The 22,417-nt window shown below is 37.0% G+C and overlaps 1 protein-coding gene across 1 annotated transcript in view; it reads left to right on the forward strand.

Annotated features, from left to right (window-relative positions):
- The first annotated feature begins 19,345 nt into the window (after window positions 1-19,345).
- MAP1B (microtubule associated protein 1B) overlaps window positions 19,346-22,417 on the forward strand; it is a 107,943-nt gene continuing 104,871 nt past the window's right edge. The window contains exons 1-2 of the mRNA XM_074282228.1: window positions 19,346-19,386; window positions 19,642-19,881. Coding sequence (XP_074138329.1) covers window positions 19,704-19,881 — 178 coding nt within the window. The 5' untranslated portion in view covers window positions 19,346-19,386; window positions 19,642-19,703. The remainder of the gene's footprint in view (window positions 19,387-19,641; window positions 19,882-22,417) is intronic.

Raw genomic sequence — 22,417 nt, forward strand, 5'->3', positions numbered from 1 at the left:
ATATACATACTTATATATGTATACGGCACACAAATACAGATGTGTACTGTGAATATATATTACCTTTAGCATATATTAATACGACATTAATATTTTACAAAAAAAAATCTAGTTTATAAGTGAAAATCCAGTTTTCAAAAATCTAATTAATTTCCCCCATTATCTTCACCCCGAAGAGACTGCTCACAGATGCAGGCCATGTTTTAATCCATTGAAAGCAGACAGACATTACTATGTAGGCTTTCTGAAATCTCAGTGGCTTTTTTTGTCATATTTGTCATCAAATCATTGATTTCACAGCAGTCTCTCCACTACCATTCTGTGTTATAGGTGGTTTGTTTCATTTTGTTTGTTGTCACTGTTGTTTAAAAAGGCTCTAAATTAAATCTCTCTATCGCTTTGTTCCCCATGAACAAAACTGTTAGTAAATCAAGAAGCCTTGGTAGGTTTAAACATTGGCGTGTGGTCTTTTAACTAACCCCTCTGAAAGCTGTTTGCATACTCCCTTCCCACTGCTCCCCATCAATGTGGTTAGCTGGCTTATTCCCTGATGCAATATTCTTCCTGGGTGTGGCTTTGATTTTTCTTGAGTCAGTTCAGAAGAAACAGGAATAGAACACTCTGGTTGGTAGCTGATAAAGTCTGAGATACAAATCTTATAATCCTGACACCTTGGAATGGAAATCTTTCCACATTTTAAATTCCTGAAGACGGTATGACTGGCTGAAATTATTAGACGACATGGAGAGAATTAGCTGCTCTCCCTGAGGAAGGAAGCAAAAAGACTATTGTTGGATTTGACAAATCTTACTTGAGTATTTCATATACAGTGGATATTTTTATATTACTGAGAAGACATTTCACTGTTAATTCATTATACAAATAGATGTCCATGTTGTAGCCATATCTATTTTGAATTCCAAGTTTGTTTTGTTTGTTGGCTTGTAGTCTATAATCCCTGGGAAATCTGAAGGACAAAGCACTTATGGGTAAACATTTTAAATGACCATTTCAAAGTGTGCCAAAGTGAATTTTAAAAAACCTTAAAGGTTGCAGCATTTTTTTAAGATTGTTTTTAGATTTAATATATTTTATTGTTCCCTAATTACCATACATTATTTATTTTGGTTAGATAAAATATAATTTCAAAAGACCAGAGGTATTTATGAACCTATTATTTCTCTGAACCTTGTACTATATTCTTTCCCAGGAAGAATCATTCAGTAGTTTTCCTATAGCTCTATAATAATGTAATATTATCATCCTGTACCAAAGATTAGTATGGGCAGCCATTGATGGGGCTGCAGTTTATGTCATTGAGGAAAATGCCCACATTACTGAAATCATAGATTCTTTGGAATATTAGAGTTATCAATAGCTGTCCTTTCAATAAAGAGATATAAGACTAGGGTCAGGCAGCTAGGTGGTGCAGTGGTTAGAGCACCAGCCTTGAAGTCAGGAGGACCTGAATTCAAATCTGTCTCAGATACTTAACACTTTCTAGCTGTGTGATCCTGGCAAATCACTTAACTCCAATTGCCTTAGAAAAAAGATAAGATTAGAGATACAGAATGCTGTATATATTGCCAGACCCAATTGCTTTGTCAGGTCAGTTTTGCTTAACTGTTTTTCTTTATTTCAAGAGAAGATATAGTAAATAGAACATATAGGGAAATTATCATAATGATAAAACAAAACATAATGGGCTCACTTTCCCAGGGGAATCCCAGCTACCTCTCCCTTCTCTGACTTCATTTACCCAGAGGCAAGTTCAGTTACATCACCTTCCAGGGGTCTAGAGGCACCCCTGAACAGCAGTGGGAGTGGGCCTTGGCTTTCTCTAATGCTATCTACTTAACCCTGAATTCTGGTGAGTTACCTCAGCTATTAACTGCCTGTGATTAGTACCCTAGTTTTATTTACTGACAAGATATAGCAAGAAGAGAAATTACAAATATTTCTCTTTAACATCTACCCCCATTCTCCTCCCTAATACCTTGGTCCCTCAGGAGAGAAGGCTCAGACTTAATGCACTTTCTACTAGGCTATTGCCCCTCCAAGTGTATCTTCATAAGATGTATGCTCAAAACACATTTTTGCTACTGGACTGGACTAGATAAGTCTCTCAGGATTTTACTCCTTGTTGTCTGGCTTCCAGCAAATCCCCAAATAGTCTCTTCTCCCAGGGCTTTAGATAGCTTGGACTCCTGACCTTTCAAACTTCACAGTGTCATTGGGACCTCCAATTTTCTTCACCTAAAATCAGGAAAGAATGGAGATAAGAGACTGAAATAACAACAGAGCCATGCATTCACGGGCGACCTCATGGGCAGATAAAGTCCTAAAGTCTCTCCTCATTGAAAGCTCTAAAACAGCATTTGCCTTTTCCCGTTCCAGTGGCCTGGGGAAAGCTGGATGCTTAATGCTTTTTGAATGAACTCCACTTCTAGCTACCCAGCCAGTCAACAGTTTATCTCCTCATCCTGAAAGTAACAAATGGTAACTAGATATAAAACATCTTTAACTGTTTCAAATTGGAGAGCAAGGTATTTCCATTATACATCATCCATATGTAAGGATGTAAGAATGTCGCCCTTCTCATGGGGCAACAGCATCAGCCCTTCCCTCCATCCAGAAGGAATCAATGAAATGTTTAGAGCCTGTCATTTTCGTTCCTATGTGTTCTTCAAGTATCCAGCAGCCAGTGGTTTCTTCGACTTCAGCAAACATTTATCAGTGTCTGCTATATGCAGAATACTGGATTTTGATGAGATATACAAAGATAAATAAGATATATTGCCTGCCCTAGAGAAGGAACCTTCAATCTAATAGAGGAATACAAAAGAGACATAACTAATTATAAGGCAAAATGTCACATACTGCACATGAATTGTGCAAACCAAAGTCTCTGCTAGATCCCGAGGGAAAAAAATTGTTACTGACTAAGCAGATCTGTTCTGGCTTCATGGAGATGCACTTGAACAGGAATGCAAGGATGGGCAGGATTTAACTGGTGGAACTGAGAGGGGGAAGTCAATTCCAGGCATAGATAGAGGGAGCAAGGGTATGAAGAAAGGTGCAATATTTATAGGAATCAGGCAAAAATGCAGGGTGGCTAGAGTGTAGATCAGGGAGTGTTTGTGAGTTAGGAGGGGGTGGGCAGGAACTGCTATGAGATAAGACCAAACACTGCTCAGCTAAAAGCTTCAGACATGACTATTCTATCTACTGAAAACTCTTATTTACATTGAAAACTCAAATCATTTAGTTTTAAGCTTTTCTTTTTTGAACCAAATTTAACTACAGTAGATACTTGTGAAGTAAAATGTAAAATCCTAAAAGGCAAGGACTCATTTTTTAGGGGGCAGGAGTAAAGAAATCTCTGTAATCCCATTACGTGCTGTAGCCTTAATAAATTGGCTGAATTGGAGTAAAACACTTAAAAAAATAGAAAAAAATACCAAAAAAAGTTTACTAAGAAATAAGCTATAAACCAGTTTCACAGCTGCCAAGTAAGCAGTTTAATAAAAAAAAAAAAGTTTATTTAATTCAATTTAAATTTCATTTAATTTAAAAATTGGTTTCAAATGGCAGGTTTGCAAATTTACATGTTAGTTTGTTAATAATAATAATAATTAACATTTATGTGGTACTTATAGTTTTGCAAAATACAATATTATCTTATTTGATCCTCACAACATTTTTGGGAAGTAAATGGTAATATTAACCCCATTTTAAGGTAGAGGAATCTTAAGTCAAGTGACTTGCTTAGCGTCACACAATTAGTAAATACCTAGGCTGAATTTGAACTTTGGTCTTCCTAACTCCAGGTCCAGTACTCTCTCCACTGTGCTCCCTACTGTCTATTTTTATTAGTAGCCTGTGAAACAGAATAGTGATATGACCAGATCTGTGTAGCATAGTTGTTTTACGCCCAGTAAGTAGATAAACTCACACTAAAGTTAAGGAAGTCATTTTGAGCCATAACAAAATCACTGACAAAAATGAAAAAACAAAATGAGTTCAGTTTTCTCACTACATTTTCCTTTACTACCTAGAAGCTTTATTCTCTGCAGATATTTCTTCTTTCCCTTCCCCCATTTCCCATATCTGTGCATCCATCTTCTCCACTCCTGGAAAACTATTCCTATCTGACCATCTGTCACTGATTTTCCTCTTTATTTGCTTTTAAGTGGCAATAGTTACATGATATCACAGATGCTGGTGTTCCTTCAACCAGCACACATCACAACCCATCCATATCTCCTCCATCTGGGTGGAGTCTCCTTTCTGAATCTTTCTGTAATTTTTTCTTAAAAGGCCTGCCAACTCATTGGAGATCATATGCACACATGCACGTATATACATACATGCACATAAATATATTTGTGTATACATGCATATGTGCATGTATATAATATATGCATATATATGTACAATGTAAATGAAAGATAATTTCAGTGGGGTAGGAAATCATTGTTTGTCCTTCATTTTGAAAAGGACCAATGCTATCCCATCATTGGATTTTTAGTGGGGTAGAATTGCATAATTACTCACTCTTTATTTGATAATCACTGAAATCTAGTGACAAAACAAAAAGCTGGTGATAGCCCAGGATCCACTGGATAACCTTGACATCCTTGATGTCTGACCAAGTCCTAAGCACTGCTTTGGCTACTTCTGTGGATGATGTAACAAACTGTTTTCATCTACTCACTCCCAGGGATGGGTTATAGCCTGGGCAAAGATACAGAGACGGGAAATGAAATATCACATATTCAGAATAGTACTAATCTCTTACAATCTTTTATGGTAATCATTTAGGTCTAGGGGCTTTGCTAGATATGTTCCTTGAGACCAAACTTCTTTTTATAGCTTCATAAAACTTTTCACACAACAAATGATCCACAAATATTTTTTAAAAATGAATAGCGTGGGGCAGTTATTTGGCGAAGTGGATGGAGCACTAGCTATGAAGACAGAAGGACCAGAGTTCAAATCAGACACTGATGAAATTGGATTAAATGAGACATTTAGCACAGTGCCTGTAAAAGTATTATTTAAATACTTGTTCCCTCATCCTTTCCCTTTCCCTCTTGTTAGAGTTGTAACTGAGGAACATAGTTCTACAGAAGTTGAAATTGCCGAGGTTATATATCACCTGATTATGGATCAGTGCTCTGCCCATCATGCCATCCTGCCCTGTGTGGAGCTACTCTCGGGCACTCTCACTGTCTGGGAGTCCTGTCTCCCCAGGAGCCACATTCACTTTCTCAAAGTACAGATGGGGCAGACTCCATAGCTGCTCCTGTGTTGTGATGCATTTATCCCCTTGGGGTCTCCTGGTAGCCTGGGAAGGGAGCAGCTTTTACGTCTACAAGCTTCACATCTTGGGCAAGACATCTTGTTATGGCTCTGCTGTTGCTGTGGTACCCACTCCCCCTTCACTTTTACCTATTCCAAGAGAGGGATGGAAGCAGCATCTGGCTCTCCAGCAGGAGCTCATTACACTGACCATCCTTTGCTTCTTGTCAGAGCCTGATTAACATCACCAAGAATGGACCTTCTCTATTTGTGAACATTAGTTAATGTGTTCCCTCTTCTTGTGTTTTTAATTGATAAGGGGTCTTGGGAATGTGATGTAGTAGAAAAGGCCATTATAGTTGGGTCCAGAAGATACAATTTTAAGCTTTGACCCTCTCACTTTCTAGCTTTGCACTTGCCATCTTACATTTATAGAAATCTTATTTGTGTACGAATTGCTTTCCATCTAACATCTCTAAGAGATATAGTATTATAACTATAATTATATAATATATTACCATAACTATCCTTGTACCCATTTTTAAATGAAGAACTTGAGTTTAATAATGTGAAATGACAACATATAGTGGTGAACATATTAGACTTGGGGGTCAGATAACTTGGGCTATGTGATTTACTAGCTATGCGATTCTGTCAAGTTATTTAATTTCTTTGATGTTTTCTTATCTGTAAAATGGGAGCACTAAGGTAACACTGCTGTGAGGCTCAAATGAAATAATGTGCATCACAAGTTCTAAAGTGGTATATAAATATTAGCCATTAATAACATGTTACTTGTTGATGGTCACAAGGTTAGTTTCAAAATCTAGGCTTGAACCCAGATCCCTTGTCTCCAGGTCCAGTAAGCTTCCCAATATACTCTGCTGTCTCTCTATAAGTTGTACTATGTCTCTGAGACTGAATTCACTTGTTTATAAAATGATAGTATTTGACCAATTCATCCCTAGAATCATAGTCACTCAAGGGAATCTCAAAATTCACCTAGCCCAATCTGTATAGAATAGGAATTTTCTTTTCAAAACCCTTGTCAGATGAGCACCCATTCTCCACTTTGAGATTACTGATGATGGAGAGCTCAGCAAGTTCCATGGCAGCCCATTCAAATTTGGGCTAATAATTATTGGGAACTTGGCCATTTTATCAAGCTGCTTATTTCTATGGTCCCATCCAATTCCAACATTTTGTGATTCTATGATTTCACAGCAAGACACAGGTATTGGAATTGGTGCACTAGGCCTGATTGAATAACTACCATATTGACTAGGACAGTTTTGGTTCAAGCCAGTACCTAAATTTCTCAGTAGGTAAGTATTTTTAAGAGTTGCTGTCCAGTCACTTTTTAGGTCTCTCTGACTCTTTGTGACCCCATTTAGGGTTTTCTTGACAAAGATACTGGAATAGTTTGCCATTTTCTTCTTTAACTCATTTTACAGATGAGGAACCTGGGGCAAACAGGGTAAAATTATGTGGCCAGATAATAAGGGTCTGAGGTTAGATTTGAGCTCAGGAAGATGAACCATCCTGACTCCACACCTGGAAATCTATCCATAATAGATAGAAACAAAGAAGGAGGGCGTTGCAGGCATAAGGGAATGGCCAATACAAAGGCACAGAGATGATCTATTTATGTGTAAGGGACAGCTAGTAGCACAATGGATAGAGTGCCAGATCTGGAGTCCAGAAGATTTCCTGAATTCCTCAGATACTGGACAAATCACCTAAACCTGTTTACCTGAGGTACTCATCTGTAAAATGAACTGGAGAAGAAAATGGCAAATTACACCAGTATCTCTGCCAAGAAAACCCCAAATGGGTCACAGAGAGACAAGACATCAGGAAAGTCAGTCTGACTGGACCACATAATATATGTTGGAGAATCATATAATCAGACTTGAAAAGTAGAATGAGGACAGATTGTGAAGAGCTTAAAAATGACAAATAGAGCCTATATTGAATCACAAAGGAAAAAGTTTAAAAATCTAGTCTCAAACACAGGTCTCATTTCCAGGTCCAGTATGCTTCCCACTATACTTTGCTATCTCTCTACAAGTTATATCCTGTCTTTGAGCTTTAACTGTGGGTTAAGACCCCATATGGGGTTATATCACTAAATGTGGGAGTTGCAAAAAATTTGGCAACAATAAAAGGTTTCTGAACACTCTATGAACAAAAATTAATTCAAAATCAAATATCAAATGAATCCAAGGTGTTTTTGCCAGTCGCCTATGTTGAATTTGCGACTTCACTAAAGACTTGGTTCTGAACACATAATTTTTTTTAATTAAAGCTTTTTATTTTTAAAGTGGATAATTTTCAACATTTACCCTTATAAAATTTTGTGTTCTAATTTTTCCCTCCCCAGATGGCAAGTGATCCAATATGTTAAACATTTGCAAGTCTTCTATACCTATTTTCACAAATATCATGCTGCACAAGAAAAATCAGAGCAAAAAGGAAAACAATGACAAAGAAAACAAAATATAATCTAACAACAACAAAAAGAGGACACAATTCTTTATGTAAAAATAAACAAGCATATCCATTTCATCAGTATTTAAATTTGCTTTTATCTTTAATTGGTAAATTATATTTATACTAAAGACTTGTTTTAAAATAAATTTCTTTATGATTTATTATCAGCAAATGTTTGATTTGTACACCTATTTTATATATCCAGGGTTGCAAGTAGAAAAAAGTTTAAAAAGTCAAAAAAGTTTAAAAATAGAAAAAGGACTAGAAGAAGGGAGAACAGTTAAAAGACTATTATAATTATCTGGGAAGAAATGATAAGGGCCTAATTATCTGGGGAGAAATGATAAGGGCCTAAAACTAAGGTATCAATTGTGAATAGACAAAAGAGATTGCATATGAGAGATGTCACGGAGAGAAAAAACAAGTTTTGGCAATTGATTAGATATGTAGGATGAGCAAGACTGAGGAACTGTTGTGAACCTGAGTGAGCAGAAGTGTGATCCCAGACCTCACTGGTATCAGAGAAGCTCAGAAGACAAGTGGGCTGCAGAGAAAAAAGATCAATGCCACAAAAATGGAGAACTCTTGGGATGGGGCCAGATTCTCCTATTGCTCCAGTGATTCTCTGGCTATAAGTTATCTAACTCTGAAAGGTTCATTAACTTTGCTAGGTTGTTAACTTTTGTTGTAATACTCTGTTCAGAAAGCTCAGGAAACATATTGCATTGCCATGTAATACCACATAGCGTGTGCCAAAAGTCATTTTAAGCTAATAAGCCTAAGCACTAAGACTTTTGGGGCACCCTTTATATAAGGCAATATTTCACCATATGCTAAAGTGACTGTGTTCTTTGGGAGGTTTCACTTGGCTTTAAAGAATGGCTGGCCAAAGAGTATCCATCCATTTCTTCTTTGACTTCAATGATGCTTTCCTGATGTGTGCAATTAAAGTTTGATTTACATTTCCAAAATGCATGTTTATATTAGTTCATTATTTATCAAGGAAAAGTTACCGTTCAGTATGTTTTAAATTACAAGAATACGATAGCTGACAAAGACAAGGGAATTGCCTTTTATTTGGTTGTAGTACCAGCAGCAGAAGTAGAATTTAGATAGCACCTCCAGGTTTACAAAACCCTCTAGAAAGACTATTTCATTTGATCCTTATAGCCACCTTGGGAGATAGGTGCTATTATTATTTCCATTTTACAGATGAGGAAACTGACTTATTCAGGGTCTTGTTTTGAGGCTAGATTTTAGCTAAAGTTTTTCCCGCTCCAGGTCCATTCTACTTATCTGAGATGATGATATGATATGTTTTATTATAATGATATATATAAAATATAAAATTAATATTTCTAGACTATCATTTAATCTTTTTCTATACTATGTGTTATTACATATATGCCTTTTATATCTCATTAAAATAAATAATATCATATTAATGATAATATTAACATATTGATGCTTTACTGAATAATATTATATTAGTATTAGTATTATAGGGATATTAGTATTATAACTATAGGAAGATATCACATGATGATAATATGGTAGTATAGTTTATTATAATATTCTATATCATGATATACTATGGTTAAAGAACTCTTGAGTGCATGAAATAGTTGTAGGATTACCCATGTTGATGACATCATATTTATTGAAAGTATGAAATATTGCTTACCATATTATTGCATTATTTTTATGTTGTGATTACTAAGACCTAACTCTAAATCCTATAAGAACTACAATTATTAGTAGGACTATTCTCTCACAATGGTACTATTCCATTCAATGTTTCTGCCTTTATGCAGAATAAAACTTTCATAAAAACACCAGAGCAAATGTTTCTACAGTTTTCAATGATTAATGACCAATAGGAAAAGAGGAAAGCATATCATAGAATCATAAAATCTTGAAGTAAGAGGGATCTTAAGGAGTCTTCTGGGCTAGTCCATGACCATCAGATAAGCAAGACATTATTATTCTTACTTTCAGGGTGGGGCCACTGAGTCCTTGGCAAGTTAGTGATGGAGAGAGGATAGAATCCTTTCTCTTGCTATAGTCTAACAAAATGAAGAGAACTGAGAACAAAGACAGATCTGTTAACAATGATAGGCTCTGTAGCCACAAACCATGTATACACTGTACAAGGCTACTGGTTAAGTTTGATTTGTGTGGGAGTGACTAAAAAAGGCCAGATGGTTATTATTATTAATAACGCCTTTGAATAAGAAAGAAAGGCAATGTATTATCAAGTAGGGTTGCTGTTTTATTTGTTTTTTAACCTGAATATGTCTTTTTATACTTAACCTATTTGCTTTTTTGAGATGAAAAACAGCTGTTCCTTATGAGAGCTATTCAAATCCAAACTCTCTTTTAAAGAAATATTACTATTTCTATTTTGCAGATGGGGCAAATGAGTCAAGAGAAGATATTATCTGCCCCAAATCAACCAGCAAGTCAATGGGAGAGAAGGAACTGCTTTTTAGATATACTGCAACTGAACCTCCATTATAGCTGGTTGGAGTAGTTCAGAGGATATAGACTTGCTTAATCTATAAGACATTTAAAACATTCATTAAAAGTTATCATTAGATTTCCTCTTTAAACCAAGTAATCCATATTCTACAAAACTTTATTTTAGATGCAATTTTATATTTTATAATAACATCCATTTTTATTATTTACATGTACTTAAAATGTTTTTCTTCTCTTCTCTATATATTTTCTAATTTCTCCATACACATCTTAAAATCTCAAAAATGAAAATAAATCATTAGTAATAAATTTAGAATTATTATTTCTGGCTGCAAATGATGCAATCCTTACAATTATCCTCTAAAATGACCTTTTTTCTTTTTAAAAAACACAAATAATGTGACTTCAAACCTAGTTTATTTATGAGCTTCAGCGTATTTTGATTTTGAATTTTTTCCTCTGCTGGTGCCTAACCAGTAATTTTCTATCCTGAGTATCAGTTTAGTTTTTATACTTGCAAATTTTTTGTACACCACATACATGAACAAAAATGGATATTTTTTAAGCCTTGTTGCTGAACTTAGAGTTTATAATCTTGCGTTCAGATCTTAACTGAAATTTACTTTTTGTGTGATCTTATGCAAGTCACTTCACCTTTCTGTGCCTTAGTGCCCTCTTTTATGGATGAAGAGGATTGACCACCCTATATCCAGCAAATTGGCAAAAATGGCAAGGAGATCAAAATAGCATTGGAAGGATCAGGGAAAGACAGAAACACTAATGGACTGTTAGTGAAGTTGTGAATTAGCGTAACAATTCTGGAAAGCAATTAGGAATTATGCTAAGAAAGTGATGAAAATGCCCCTACGCTTTTAAAAATAGCATTTTTCCCAATTACATGTCAACAAAATTGCTAGCATTCATTTTAATAAGATTCTGAGTTTCAAAATTCTCCCCTCCCCTCTTTCTAAAATGGTAGGCAATTTGATATAGGTTATACGTGTGCTATCGTGTAAAACATATTTTCATATTAGTCACAATTATTAAAGAAGAAACAGATCAAAAAACATGAAAAAGACTGACATGAGTGTAAAAAACTATTCTTCAATATGCATTCAGAATACATCAATTCAGTATCTGAATATGGATAGCATTTTCGTTCATGAGTCCTTTGTACTTATTTTGGATCACCAGGCTGCTGAGAATTAAATCATTTATAGTTCATCATCAGACAACATTGCTGATACTGTGTACAATGCTTTCCTAGTTCTGTTCATTTCACTTTTTGTCAATTCATACAAGTTTACAAGTTTTCCTGAAATCTGCCCCCTCATCATTTCTTATCTCTCAATAGCATTCCAATACATTCATATACCACTTGTTCAGCCATTTGTCCATTAATGGACAAATAAATATCCTCAATTTCTAAAATTTAGCCACCACAAAAAGGGCTACTCTAAATATTTTTGCACATGGAGGCTCTTTTTCCTTTATTTATGATCTTGTAGGGAGACAGACCCAATAATGGTATTGCTGGATCAGAGGGTTAGTTGCCATTTGGCTCGATTTCCAAATTGCTCTCCAGAATGATTGAATCATTGAATCAGTGCCATCAACAGAGCATGTGTTCCAATTTTCCCACCTCCTATCCAACATTTATCATTTTCCTCTTTTTGTCATAATAACCAATCTGATAAGTTGGTTCCTCAAAGTTGTTTTAATTTGCATTTCTCTAATCAAAAGTGATGTAGAACAGTTCTTCATATGCTTATAGATAACTTTGATTTCTTCATCTGAAAACTTCCTTTTTCATATCCTTTGACCATTTATCAATTGGGGAATGGCTTCTATTCTTATAAATTTGACTCAAAACTCTATATATTTCAGAAATGAGGCCTTTATCAGAGATATTTCCTATAGTCTGCTTTCTTTCTAATCTTGATTGTTTGGGGGGTTTTTTGTGCAAAAGCTTCTTAATTTAATAGAATCAAAATCATCTATTTGACATTTTGTAGTGCTCTCTATCTCTTGTTTGGTCATAAATTCTTCCCTTCTCCACAGATCTGACAGATACTCTATCCCTTGCTCTCTTAATTTGCTTATGGAGTCACCTCATATCTAAATTATCCATGTGCTTTCACCCAAAGACCTCACTGTTATACCCCAAGGACATCAAAGATAGAAAAGCTCCATAACCATCAAAATATTATAACTATATTTTGTAATAGTGAAGAATTGAAAACAAAATAGATGTCCATTGATTGGGGGACTAAACAGATTATGATACACAAATGTAATCGAATATTAAAATTTAAAACATTCACTAAAAGTTAGCTTTGGATTTTTTCTCCAGACTAAACATCTTAGTTCTTTAAACTTTTCCTAATATGAAATGATAAATATAGAAAATAAAGAGATGCATGGAAAGACATAGGAATTGATTTAAAATGTTTTAAGTAGAACCAGGAAAGCAACATATACAAAACTGTAATATAATATAACAACAACAATCAAAAAAAAAATAACTCTAAATGCTCTAATGAACAAATCTGATTCCCCCAAGAGAGTGAAAATGATAAGTATAGAAAATAAGAGATGGATAGAAAGACATAGGAATTGATTTAAGGTGTTATTGTAAGCAAAACCAGGAAAGCAACATGCACAAAACTACAATAATGTAAAAAAAATAAAAAAATAACTAATTGCTAGATATCATAATAATGAACAAATTTGATCCCAAAAAGAGGTGGGATAATATGCTGTGATTGTGGAATTTTGATATGTTGCTTAATTTTATTGAACCAATTTTTTTCTCTCATTCTCTGTTATAAATGATGATTATTATTTAAGTGGGAAGGAAAATATATTTGTATATATAGTTTTTAATAAGAAGGTTAGACTGGATTGGACTCTCAGTCTAAAATGTTAAAGTTCATTGAAAGTAAAATCCCCATCTTTAGAATAGTAAGTACCACTGTCCAGTTGTTTGTTTTTTTTCCAATTATCTGACTCTTTGTGATTCCATTTGGAGTTTTTTTTTGGGCAAAGATGCTGGAGTAGGTTACTATTTCCTTCTCTAGCTCCTCTTACAGATGAGGAAACTGAGGCAAACGGTGTATTTGACCAGAGTCAGACTTACCCATCTGTCTAATTCTGTCTTGTTTGCCCAGAGTTAAACAGATAGTAAGTGCTTGAAGCCAAATTTGAACTCTGGTCTATCTGCTGTACCATCTAGCTGTCCCACCTGACACACAGTAAGCACTTAATAAATGTTTATTGATTGATTTTTCATCATTTATGACAAATTTCCTATCATCTCTAGATTTAATAAGCTCTCAGTTCTACCACAAGATAACTCTTAGAAGGGAACTTATAGATCATTTTATCTGATATTAGAGACAAGGTAATATAGTGGAGAGTTAATTGGATCTAGAATACAAATCAACCCTCACTTCTAGGTCATTAGAGGCCATTTTGACCTTAGGTAATCAACTTAATCTCTCTGTGCCTCAGTTTCCTCCTCCATCAAATGGAAAGAATTGAATAGGTGACCTCTAAGGTCTTTTTGCTATCTAAATTAGATTTTGCTCATATTGCAGATGAAGAAATCAAATAAGGTTGATTTATTCGTCATGCAGATAAAAATTAGCAGAGTCATGATTGAAATTGAGGTTTTATGACTCCAAATTTAATTTTTCATATTTGGCATATACCCTAAATATACCAAAATACTAAATATACTCTAAAACAATGAGAAAGAAACAAATAAACCAATCTCTAAAGTCACCCAGAGTGACTTAACCTCTATGGAACATAAATTACTGTTTCCCTCTTCTTTTAGAAACTTTAAAAAATTAATCTAAAAAATAAAATATATACTAAATTTAGGATGGTAACATCACCACTGCCCTGCTTACTGACCTTCCTTCTGCTCTCTTCTCTATGTTTCTACAAATATTTCATTAATGGTATCCTTTTTCCTTTTCTTCTTTTTTTAATCATTATCACTATTCATCTATTACTCTCCTACAACTTTTCCTACTTCAAAATAAAAGCTCTTTCATGCTAAAATATATTAAACTAAAACACATGGATACATTGGCTATCCTTGAAAACATTCTGTACCTGTGGGTCATCCTCTCTCTGCCAAGATTTGGGAGCATGACTCAGCATCATTCTTCTGAAGTTGTGATTGGCTGTTGCCTTGGTCAGTAGTGTTCTTTTCAAAAATAGATTTTTTAAAAATTAGTATTTTTTTTCATATCATCTAGATTTCCTTTGTATTCTACAGAGAGATGTTCCTTTTATCAAAGAAGAAAACAAATTCAGCAAAATGACTGGTTAGAGTACTTAAGCTTTTCAGAGTTTTCCTTCATACTATTTTTAGTCATTGTATAAATCGAACTCCTGATTCTGTTCACTTCACTCCAAATCATCCCATACAAGTCTTTTCAAATTTCTCTGAATTTCTCTTTTGTCATAATAACAATCAATAGAATAATATTCCACTACATTCACATCCCAAAATTTGTTTAGTCAATTCCCAATTGTCTCAGTTTCGAGTTCTTTATCAAACAAAAAGTGATGTTATAAATATTTTGTGTATATTCGGGTCTTTTCTCTCTATTTCTTATTTTTTGTGGAGTATACATCTAGTAGCAGTATTTCTGGGTCAATGGGCACAGTTTAGTGACTTTTTAGGTTTATTCCCAAATTTTAGAAATTCCCATTTCTAAAATAATCCCAATTCACAGCTCCACAAAAGTGTATAAATATAATTTCCATCAAATCTCCTTCAATCATATCTACAAACTCCTAAAATAACATATTTGTTATTATATTACTTATTCTTCTAAAATTTTTCTTCCATGATGGTTGGACCAATTCAAAGCTTTACCAATAGTTCCCAAGCGTGCTTGTCCATACACAGCCCTTCCAACTGTCATTTTCCTTTTTTGTTTTGGTAATCTGATAGTTAGGAAGTGGATCCTATTATTCATTTGAAAGCATTTTATGTGATTGTTATTACCTTTCATTTCTTCTTTTGAATACTGTTCATATCCTTTGGCTATTTTTATCTACTTGGAAATGGCCCCTATTCTAAAATATTTTTTATAAATTCTTTGTATATCTCATATGCCAGACCTATATAAAAAACTAATGCAAAGAGTTTGTGGTGAGTTGTTTTTCTTCTAATTCTTATTTGTTGAATATTATTACTTTTTAATGAAGAGAAATATATTTTCCCTTCTTCCCCCCTACTTCAACCACTGGAAAAAAAAAGAATAAAACAAAACAAAATCCGTTTAACCAATATGTACAGTCAAGAGAAATTAATTCCTTCATTGATCATGTCCAAAAAATATGTCTCACTCTGAATCCATCACCTCTCTATCAGGAAGTGGATCATGATTGGACAATACATTGATCAGAGTTCTTAAAGCTTTCAAAATTGTTTTGTTATTGTTGGTTTTTTTCTTAAACAGAGTAGTTGTTATTATATAAAATGCTTTCCTAGTTTTCTCATTTTACTCTGTCAGTTTATACATATCTTCCAAGGTTTCAGTGAAACCATCTTTTTCAGTATTTCTAATAGTGCAATAATAGCATTCCATTCTATTCATATCCCATAATCCCTTTTTTCCATCCAGTCCTGAATTGATGGGTTTCTTCCTTGGTTTATAGTTCTATGTCACTAAAAAAAAAGCAACTAAAAATATTTTCTGTGCTTATAGATCTTTTTCTTCTTTCTTTGATCTCTTTGGGACACAGCCCTTGTATTGGTATAGCTAGATTACAGGGTTTGCAGAATTGAGTAATTTTTTAGGTATAGTACCAATTTACTTTCCAGAATAACAGCACAAGGACACAGCACCATTGATAATGCATTAATATGCTGGTTTTCACACAACCCCTGCAACATTTGTCATTTTCTTTCTTTTTTGTGCCAACTTTGCCAATCTGATTAGTGAGAGATAGAACCTCAGAAACACTTTAATTTGCATTTTTCTATTAGTGATTTGGAGAATTTTATGTAGCTATTGATAGCTTGGATTTCTTCCTTAGAAAACTGCCTACTCCTACCCTTTAGTCACTTTTCAATTGGGTTGTAACTCGTAACTTAATAAATCTAAACCCATTCCTTATGTACCTTGGAAATGAGACTCTTGCAACCTGAAATTTATTGCAAACATTTTTCTCTATTTACCTGTTTCTCTTCTAATTCTAATTTCATTGATTTTGTTTGTGCAAAATATGTTCAAATGTATACAATCAATATTGTCTTTTCTTCTATGAACATCTCAATCCTTTGTCAAGAATGTTCCCCTTTCCAGTGGAAAATCTTAGCTATTGATCATTGACAAATATAACCATCAAACCCATATGTAGATCCATCCAAGAGTAGGTTGGGAAAAACTATATCTTCTGAGCCTATGGAGATTTATATGGGTTGTTATTAGAAAAAAAAAAAAAACATCTTATTGTGGTCCAGACTTCTACAGTCATTAAGGCCTATCACTAAATTCAATTCAGTAAAACATGTATTGAAAAGGCACTAATATATATGATACCAGAGATATAAAAGTATAGAGAAAAAAAGCAAGGAGTTTATAATCTAGTCAGAAAACTGAGATTGATAAATGAATTGTAACACAAGGCAACAGCATATGAAACATGCTGTAGATGCAATACACAGAAGTCTGACATTAAGGAGGAAATTAATTTGTTTGACCAAGAAGTGCTAGATTTCTATTGGAAATTTTCAAATTGGTCAATGATATGTTCTAATTAATATAATAATAACTACCATGTATACAGCATCTTAAGTTTACAAAGCACTTGGTATTACAGAGGAAATTAATTTGTTTGACCAAGAAGTGCTATATTTCTATTGGAAAATTTCAAATTTGTCTTATATGTTCTAATACATATAATAACTACCATAGATACAGCATCTTAAAGTTTACAAAGCACTTGGTATACATTATCTCATTTGACCCCCCCCCAGAAAAACTGTGAGACAGATTTAATTATTATCCCCTTTTATAAATAAGAAAACTGAGTCTGAGGAGAGGTTAATTGACTTGCCCAGAATCAGACAGCTATTTAAGTGCTTAAGGTACGATTCACATTTAGGTCTTCAAGATTTTAGGTCCAGCTCTTTCTCCATGTTGTCAACTAGCTACTGTAATTTCCCAAATTCTGAAACTGACAATTGTATGTAATTAATGCCCTCCTACTTTATTATTTTCTTATACTAGTATGAAAATCCTCCTTTCCTTATAACAAAGACAAACAGTTGAGTAAAACCTACCCATAAGCAATCAGTTCTGGAAGCATATGTTAAATTCTCTTTATATATAGCTCCCTTATTTCAGAACAGGAGGAATTTATGTTATATCATCTGTTCTTGATTTTAATTAATATTCATTTGCCATTAATCTAGGAGTTGTCTTTTAGTATTGTTCTTATTTACATTATGTTATTCTTCAGTCATTTTCAGTTTAAACCGGTTCTTTGTGACCCCATTTTGGATTTTCTCAGTAAATATAAAAGTGATTTATCATTTCCTTCTCCAGCTCATTTTACAGATGTGGAGATTGAGGCAAACAGGGTGAAGTGATTTGCCCAGAGTCACAAAGCTAGTCAAGAAGATGACTCTTACTGACTCCAGCTTCAGCACTCTGCCCAATGCACCGCTAAGCTGCCCCTTATATTATTGTAGTCATTATATACATGGTTCTCTAAGTTCTGCTTTCTTCTTTCTCTATTACTTCATATTCCCAGTGTGATCTTGGGGTAAAAGACATTGGCCTATTTTTTTTTTTAATTATAGTTCCAAAATAAATTCCAGAACAATTGGTGGTTGGATCACCAAGACTGAATGATTGTGTCTTCTATACAGTAATTTCCATCCAGCTTCCCCCTTTATCCTCATATAAACATATTTTAAAACAAGCCATTATTCCATTTAGTCTTCAACTTGTTCCCAAGGTCCTTACAGGAGGTATTCAGCTTTACATTTTTTTATTCCTTTCTCACCTTCTCCCTCAAGAGTCTAACACAACCTAATCAAGTGTTTAGCATCCAGTGTGCCAAGGAGATAAACAGTTTAGCTAAAAAAAAGGCCCTTGCCCACAAAGAGCTTACCATCTTGTAGGAAAATGAGCATTAGCAACTTTAACTGACTTGGCCTTTCCAGAATTCTTCCAAACACAAACAAATGCTTTAAAAAATTCCTAATACCCTATCTTAAAAGGTTTCATTGTTTCAAAACATTTAAGGATTTGTCTTTAAGATACTAACAGAAAGTAGATTGTTAGCATAACAATCATATTGATCATATTCTAATATGATCAGTATTTGTATTAGATATGTAAATATAAATTTAGATTAGATATATGTATTATAGATACAAATAGATATGGATAGAAATTTATATCTTTAATTAGCATGCTTGCATGTTCATCAACTTGCTTTTATTAAGCACCCACAATCCTATGTGATAGCTTCCCCTAAGTTGGGTTTTATATTTAAGATAATCTTCCATGTTTCATCTTCACAGTTTAGAACAGGAACTTGTAGGAAGGTTTAAATCTTAGTTGCTCTCCTCTTCCAAATGACATTTGAAGGAAAATTTTAAATCAAAGGCCTAAATAATGTCAATGCATCCTATTTATTACCTTATAGAGTATCTCAAAACAAACTGGACCCTTGTGGGGCGGAGGAGGGAGCTATCTTTTTTTTTTTTTTTTTTTTTTTTTTTTTGAGGGAGCTATCTTAACTCTCTTTGAAGGGTAATGGGTCCTAGAAAAACAACATTTTGGGGACTGGTAAACTAATGCCAAAGGTTAAAGATTGTAGCCAGGGTCAGGGAATCTCAAAGGAGGATGGGAGTGGAGAAGAGAGATCCCTTCCATGTACAGTAAAGGGCTTTTGGAGCTCAGGCCAGAGCCAGGTGGGAATGCTAACCCTTTGCCCCCGGACCTCGCTCTGGGCATTGTCCGCACACCTCTTTCCTTCTGCTTCCGGCCCGCGGGCGTGATGATTTGCTGCAGATGACATCAGCCCTGGGCTGCTGGAAGAGAAGCCGCCAGCGGCAACAACGTAAGGATGTGCCGGGTCCCTTCCTCCTCCTCTTCCTCCTCCTCCTCCTCCTCCCAGGCTCCCAGCTCTGCCCAGTCTCCATATAAAAGCGCCGCCGTCTCCCCGCCCTCTCTCACTCCCCTGCTACCCAGCTCCACTCCGCAGCTCCGCTTAGGAAGAAGAGGGTGGAGGGGGGAGGAGGCAAGAAGCCGAAGGAAGGGGAGGGAGGGAGGGGGAGGAAGCACCTTCGGAAATAATCCTTTCTCCCTGCCGCAGAAGACCGGAGCGGACGGAGGAGAGGCGGCGGCGGCAGGAGCGGGAAGACTGGGGCTCGCAGGATGGCGACCGTGGTGGTGGAAGCGGAGTCGGAGCCGTCCTGTAGCATCCCTAACCCGGCGTCCACCTCTCCCAGCCTTTCGCACCGCTTCCTGGACAGCAAATTTTACCTGCTAGTGGTCATCGGGGAGATAGTGACAGAGGAGCACCTGCGACGCGCCATAGGCAATATCGAACAAGGTAAGGGGCGGTGGGCCAGCGGCGGCCGGTCAGCCCAGTGGCTAGCTCCAGCCCCGGCACTCCCAGTCCGGCCGCGGGATCCCCAAGCGCCGAGACGCGGCTGGGCGGAGGCGAGATGGAGAACAAAACGGTTCTGGGTGCAGAATTACCGCACCCCACCCAGACACACACACGCCCTCCACCACCACCTTAACCTCCACGGACTATCCCATTGTGCTGATTCCGATGAGGTGATTTATAGAAAAGAGAAGGAAGGAGCAATCAATTTCATAACCTTGAAAGATCTGTCAGCTGGGGACTTGGCCACAGCCTTCTTTTAATTAAAGCGCAGGTGGGGGAGGAGCGCGGGCCACTAGAAGCCGGCAAAGATCGGAGGCAAAGGGGGTAAAACCGTATTAACCACTCCCTTTTGCGCACCCTCCCCCCATCTCAGGGGGGAGCCCCCCGCAGCGGGGCTCTATTTGGCTTGGAGACCCTGTGCTGTGTAGCCCAGGGGATGCATAGAAATTCTCGGCGAGCTGCCATCCTCAGAAAGCCTCTTTTGGGGTAAAAGCCCCCAGGTCGGTCTGCTCCTCCTGGCGTGACTAGGGTGCAGACCGTCCCCGCCCTCCCTTTATGCCATCCCCCCCGGTTTTTCTGATGCTTCTTTAGGGGCTGTGGGAAAAGGGTGGGGACCGGGGACTGCTTTTCTTCAGAAACGAGGCGCTTCCCCAGCCCCCTGCCCCTTGCGCCAAGTCTTTTAACTGTACTTAATTCCAGAGGGGAGAATGGGCTATACGAAGTTGTGGGGCGGGGTTTCTTCATTTGTTCTTTTAAAATCTGGTCTTGGGGAAGTTTAAAAAAAAAAAAAAAAAAAAAAGGGCGGCGGAGGGAGAGTGAGTGAATCGAGACTGTCAAAATACCGGTTGGGTCCTTGGTCATACAGAGCAGCCCACCGCTTTCCTTCTAATTAATTCTTAGGGAAAAGCTGCCCCTTAGTTGAAGGTCCTCTGGGGGCTGTAAAGGCGGGGCCCGGATTTGTCAAGAAGGTGCAGTGCTTGGAGGCGCGGACCGGCCTCTGCAGGAAGGAGTGGTGCCCCCCCTCTGGGCGGTGCTTTGTATGCTGCTCTCCCCCCACGGTCCGTGGGGAGCCAGGGCGTTTCTCTGCGCCCACACCTTGGGGAGGCGAGGAAGGGCACGCGTGTGCCCTGCGCAGCGCGAGCTGCTGGTGCTGCTGGGTGGAGCAGGGCTCCACCTCCCACTGCCTTGCACCCTCTCCTCCTCTACCTTTGCGGACCACTCGCCATTGTGGGGGATGGGAGGCGCCTCCCCCTCCCCCTGGGTGCCCTCCATCCCCGACCCAGGCAGAGGTCATCCCGCTCTTCCGCAGCCCTGCCCAGCCCCAGCCTCCCTAGCATCCTCTGTTCTCTCCTGAGTGATGCTGGAGAAGCGTCTGCTCAGATACCGGCTTGTGGGCGTGGTGCAGTCCGCACTGCGGTCCCTACGGCAGCCCACAGCGGACAAAGGGCGTTCACACGGCCGGCTCCCCGGCCGTAATAGAGCACAATGAACATCTCTCTCTCTCTTTTTTAATCTTTTCCTTAATTTGTTTACTGTTTATCCATATTTAGAAACCCCTCCTTGCGCTCAGAACAAAAGGCTGCAACAGGGAGGGAGGGGAGCCGCAGAACCGCATCACCGCCGAAGCCCCGCATCCGAACTGTGCCTTTTGTTTCTCTAACTTGGAAGCGCTGCTTTCCTATCTCGGTTGCTAGGCTATTTGTACCCAGTCAGCCCAGTAGAACTAGTGAACTAGGACGGTCGGTGCTGGAAATGCCGAACATTTACTCTCCTTTCATGTCAAAATACGATTTAAAAACTGACCTTCAAAAAATAATATCCCAGGAAATCATATAATAGTTAATTTCGTTATCACATCTGAAGAGTTCGTTTTTAAAAGACAAAATTCTCAATTTTCAGCCCCAGAGCCGAATATAACGAGCCATTCCGGGATTATTTTATTTGTCCTCCTGATGACCCAGTGAGGTAGCTAGGGAAGGTGTTTTATGCTCATTTTACATTAAGGCTCCGAAAGGTTGCAGCTTTTCCAAGGTCATCCCAATTATCAGTAGGAGAGCCTGGACTAGAATCTTGACTCATAGCCTAATGTGATTTCCACTAACCATGCAGGCTTTTCACTAAATAGCAGATAATAATTCTTACCTAGCACTATTACATGGTCAATTCTGGCGCATCCCTTCTATTTCTTGGCTCAGTTGGTAATTTGGGAATAGAATGTAATAGAAATTGAAATTACAGAAATGGAAATGCACTTACTTTCAGAGCTTGCCTTTCCTCACTCATAGCCTCTGGGCAGTTTTGTTCTGTAGGTGTGGTTCTGCAGTCAGCTCTGGACTTTTAGGTTTTTGTTTTTTTTTTTTCCCCTCCCATTGTTAACTTGGCTAATAATAATTTCTTTTGGCTTGGTGTTAGTAGACTTAATCATACCTTTTCTAGTAGAAGACTAGTTTAAGTCAGATGGAACCAGTATCCTACA

Source organism: Sminthopsis crassicaudata, chromosome 1 (assembly GCF_048593235.1).
Source record: "Sminthopsis crassicaudata isolate SCR6 chromosome 1, ASM4859323v1, whole genome shotgun sequence".
NCBI lineage: Eukaryota > Metazoa > Chordata > Mammalia > Dasyuromorphia > Dasyuridae > Sminthopsis > Sminthopsis crassicaudata.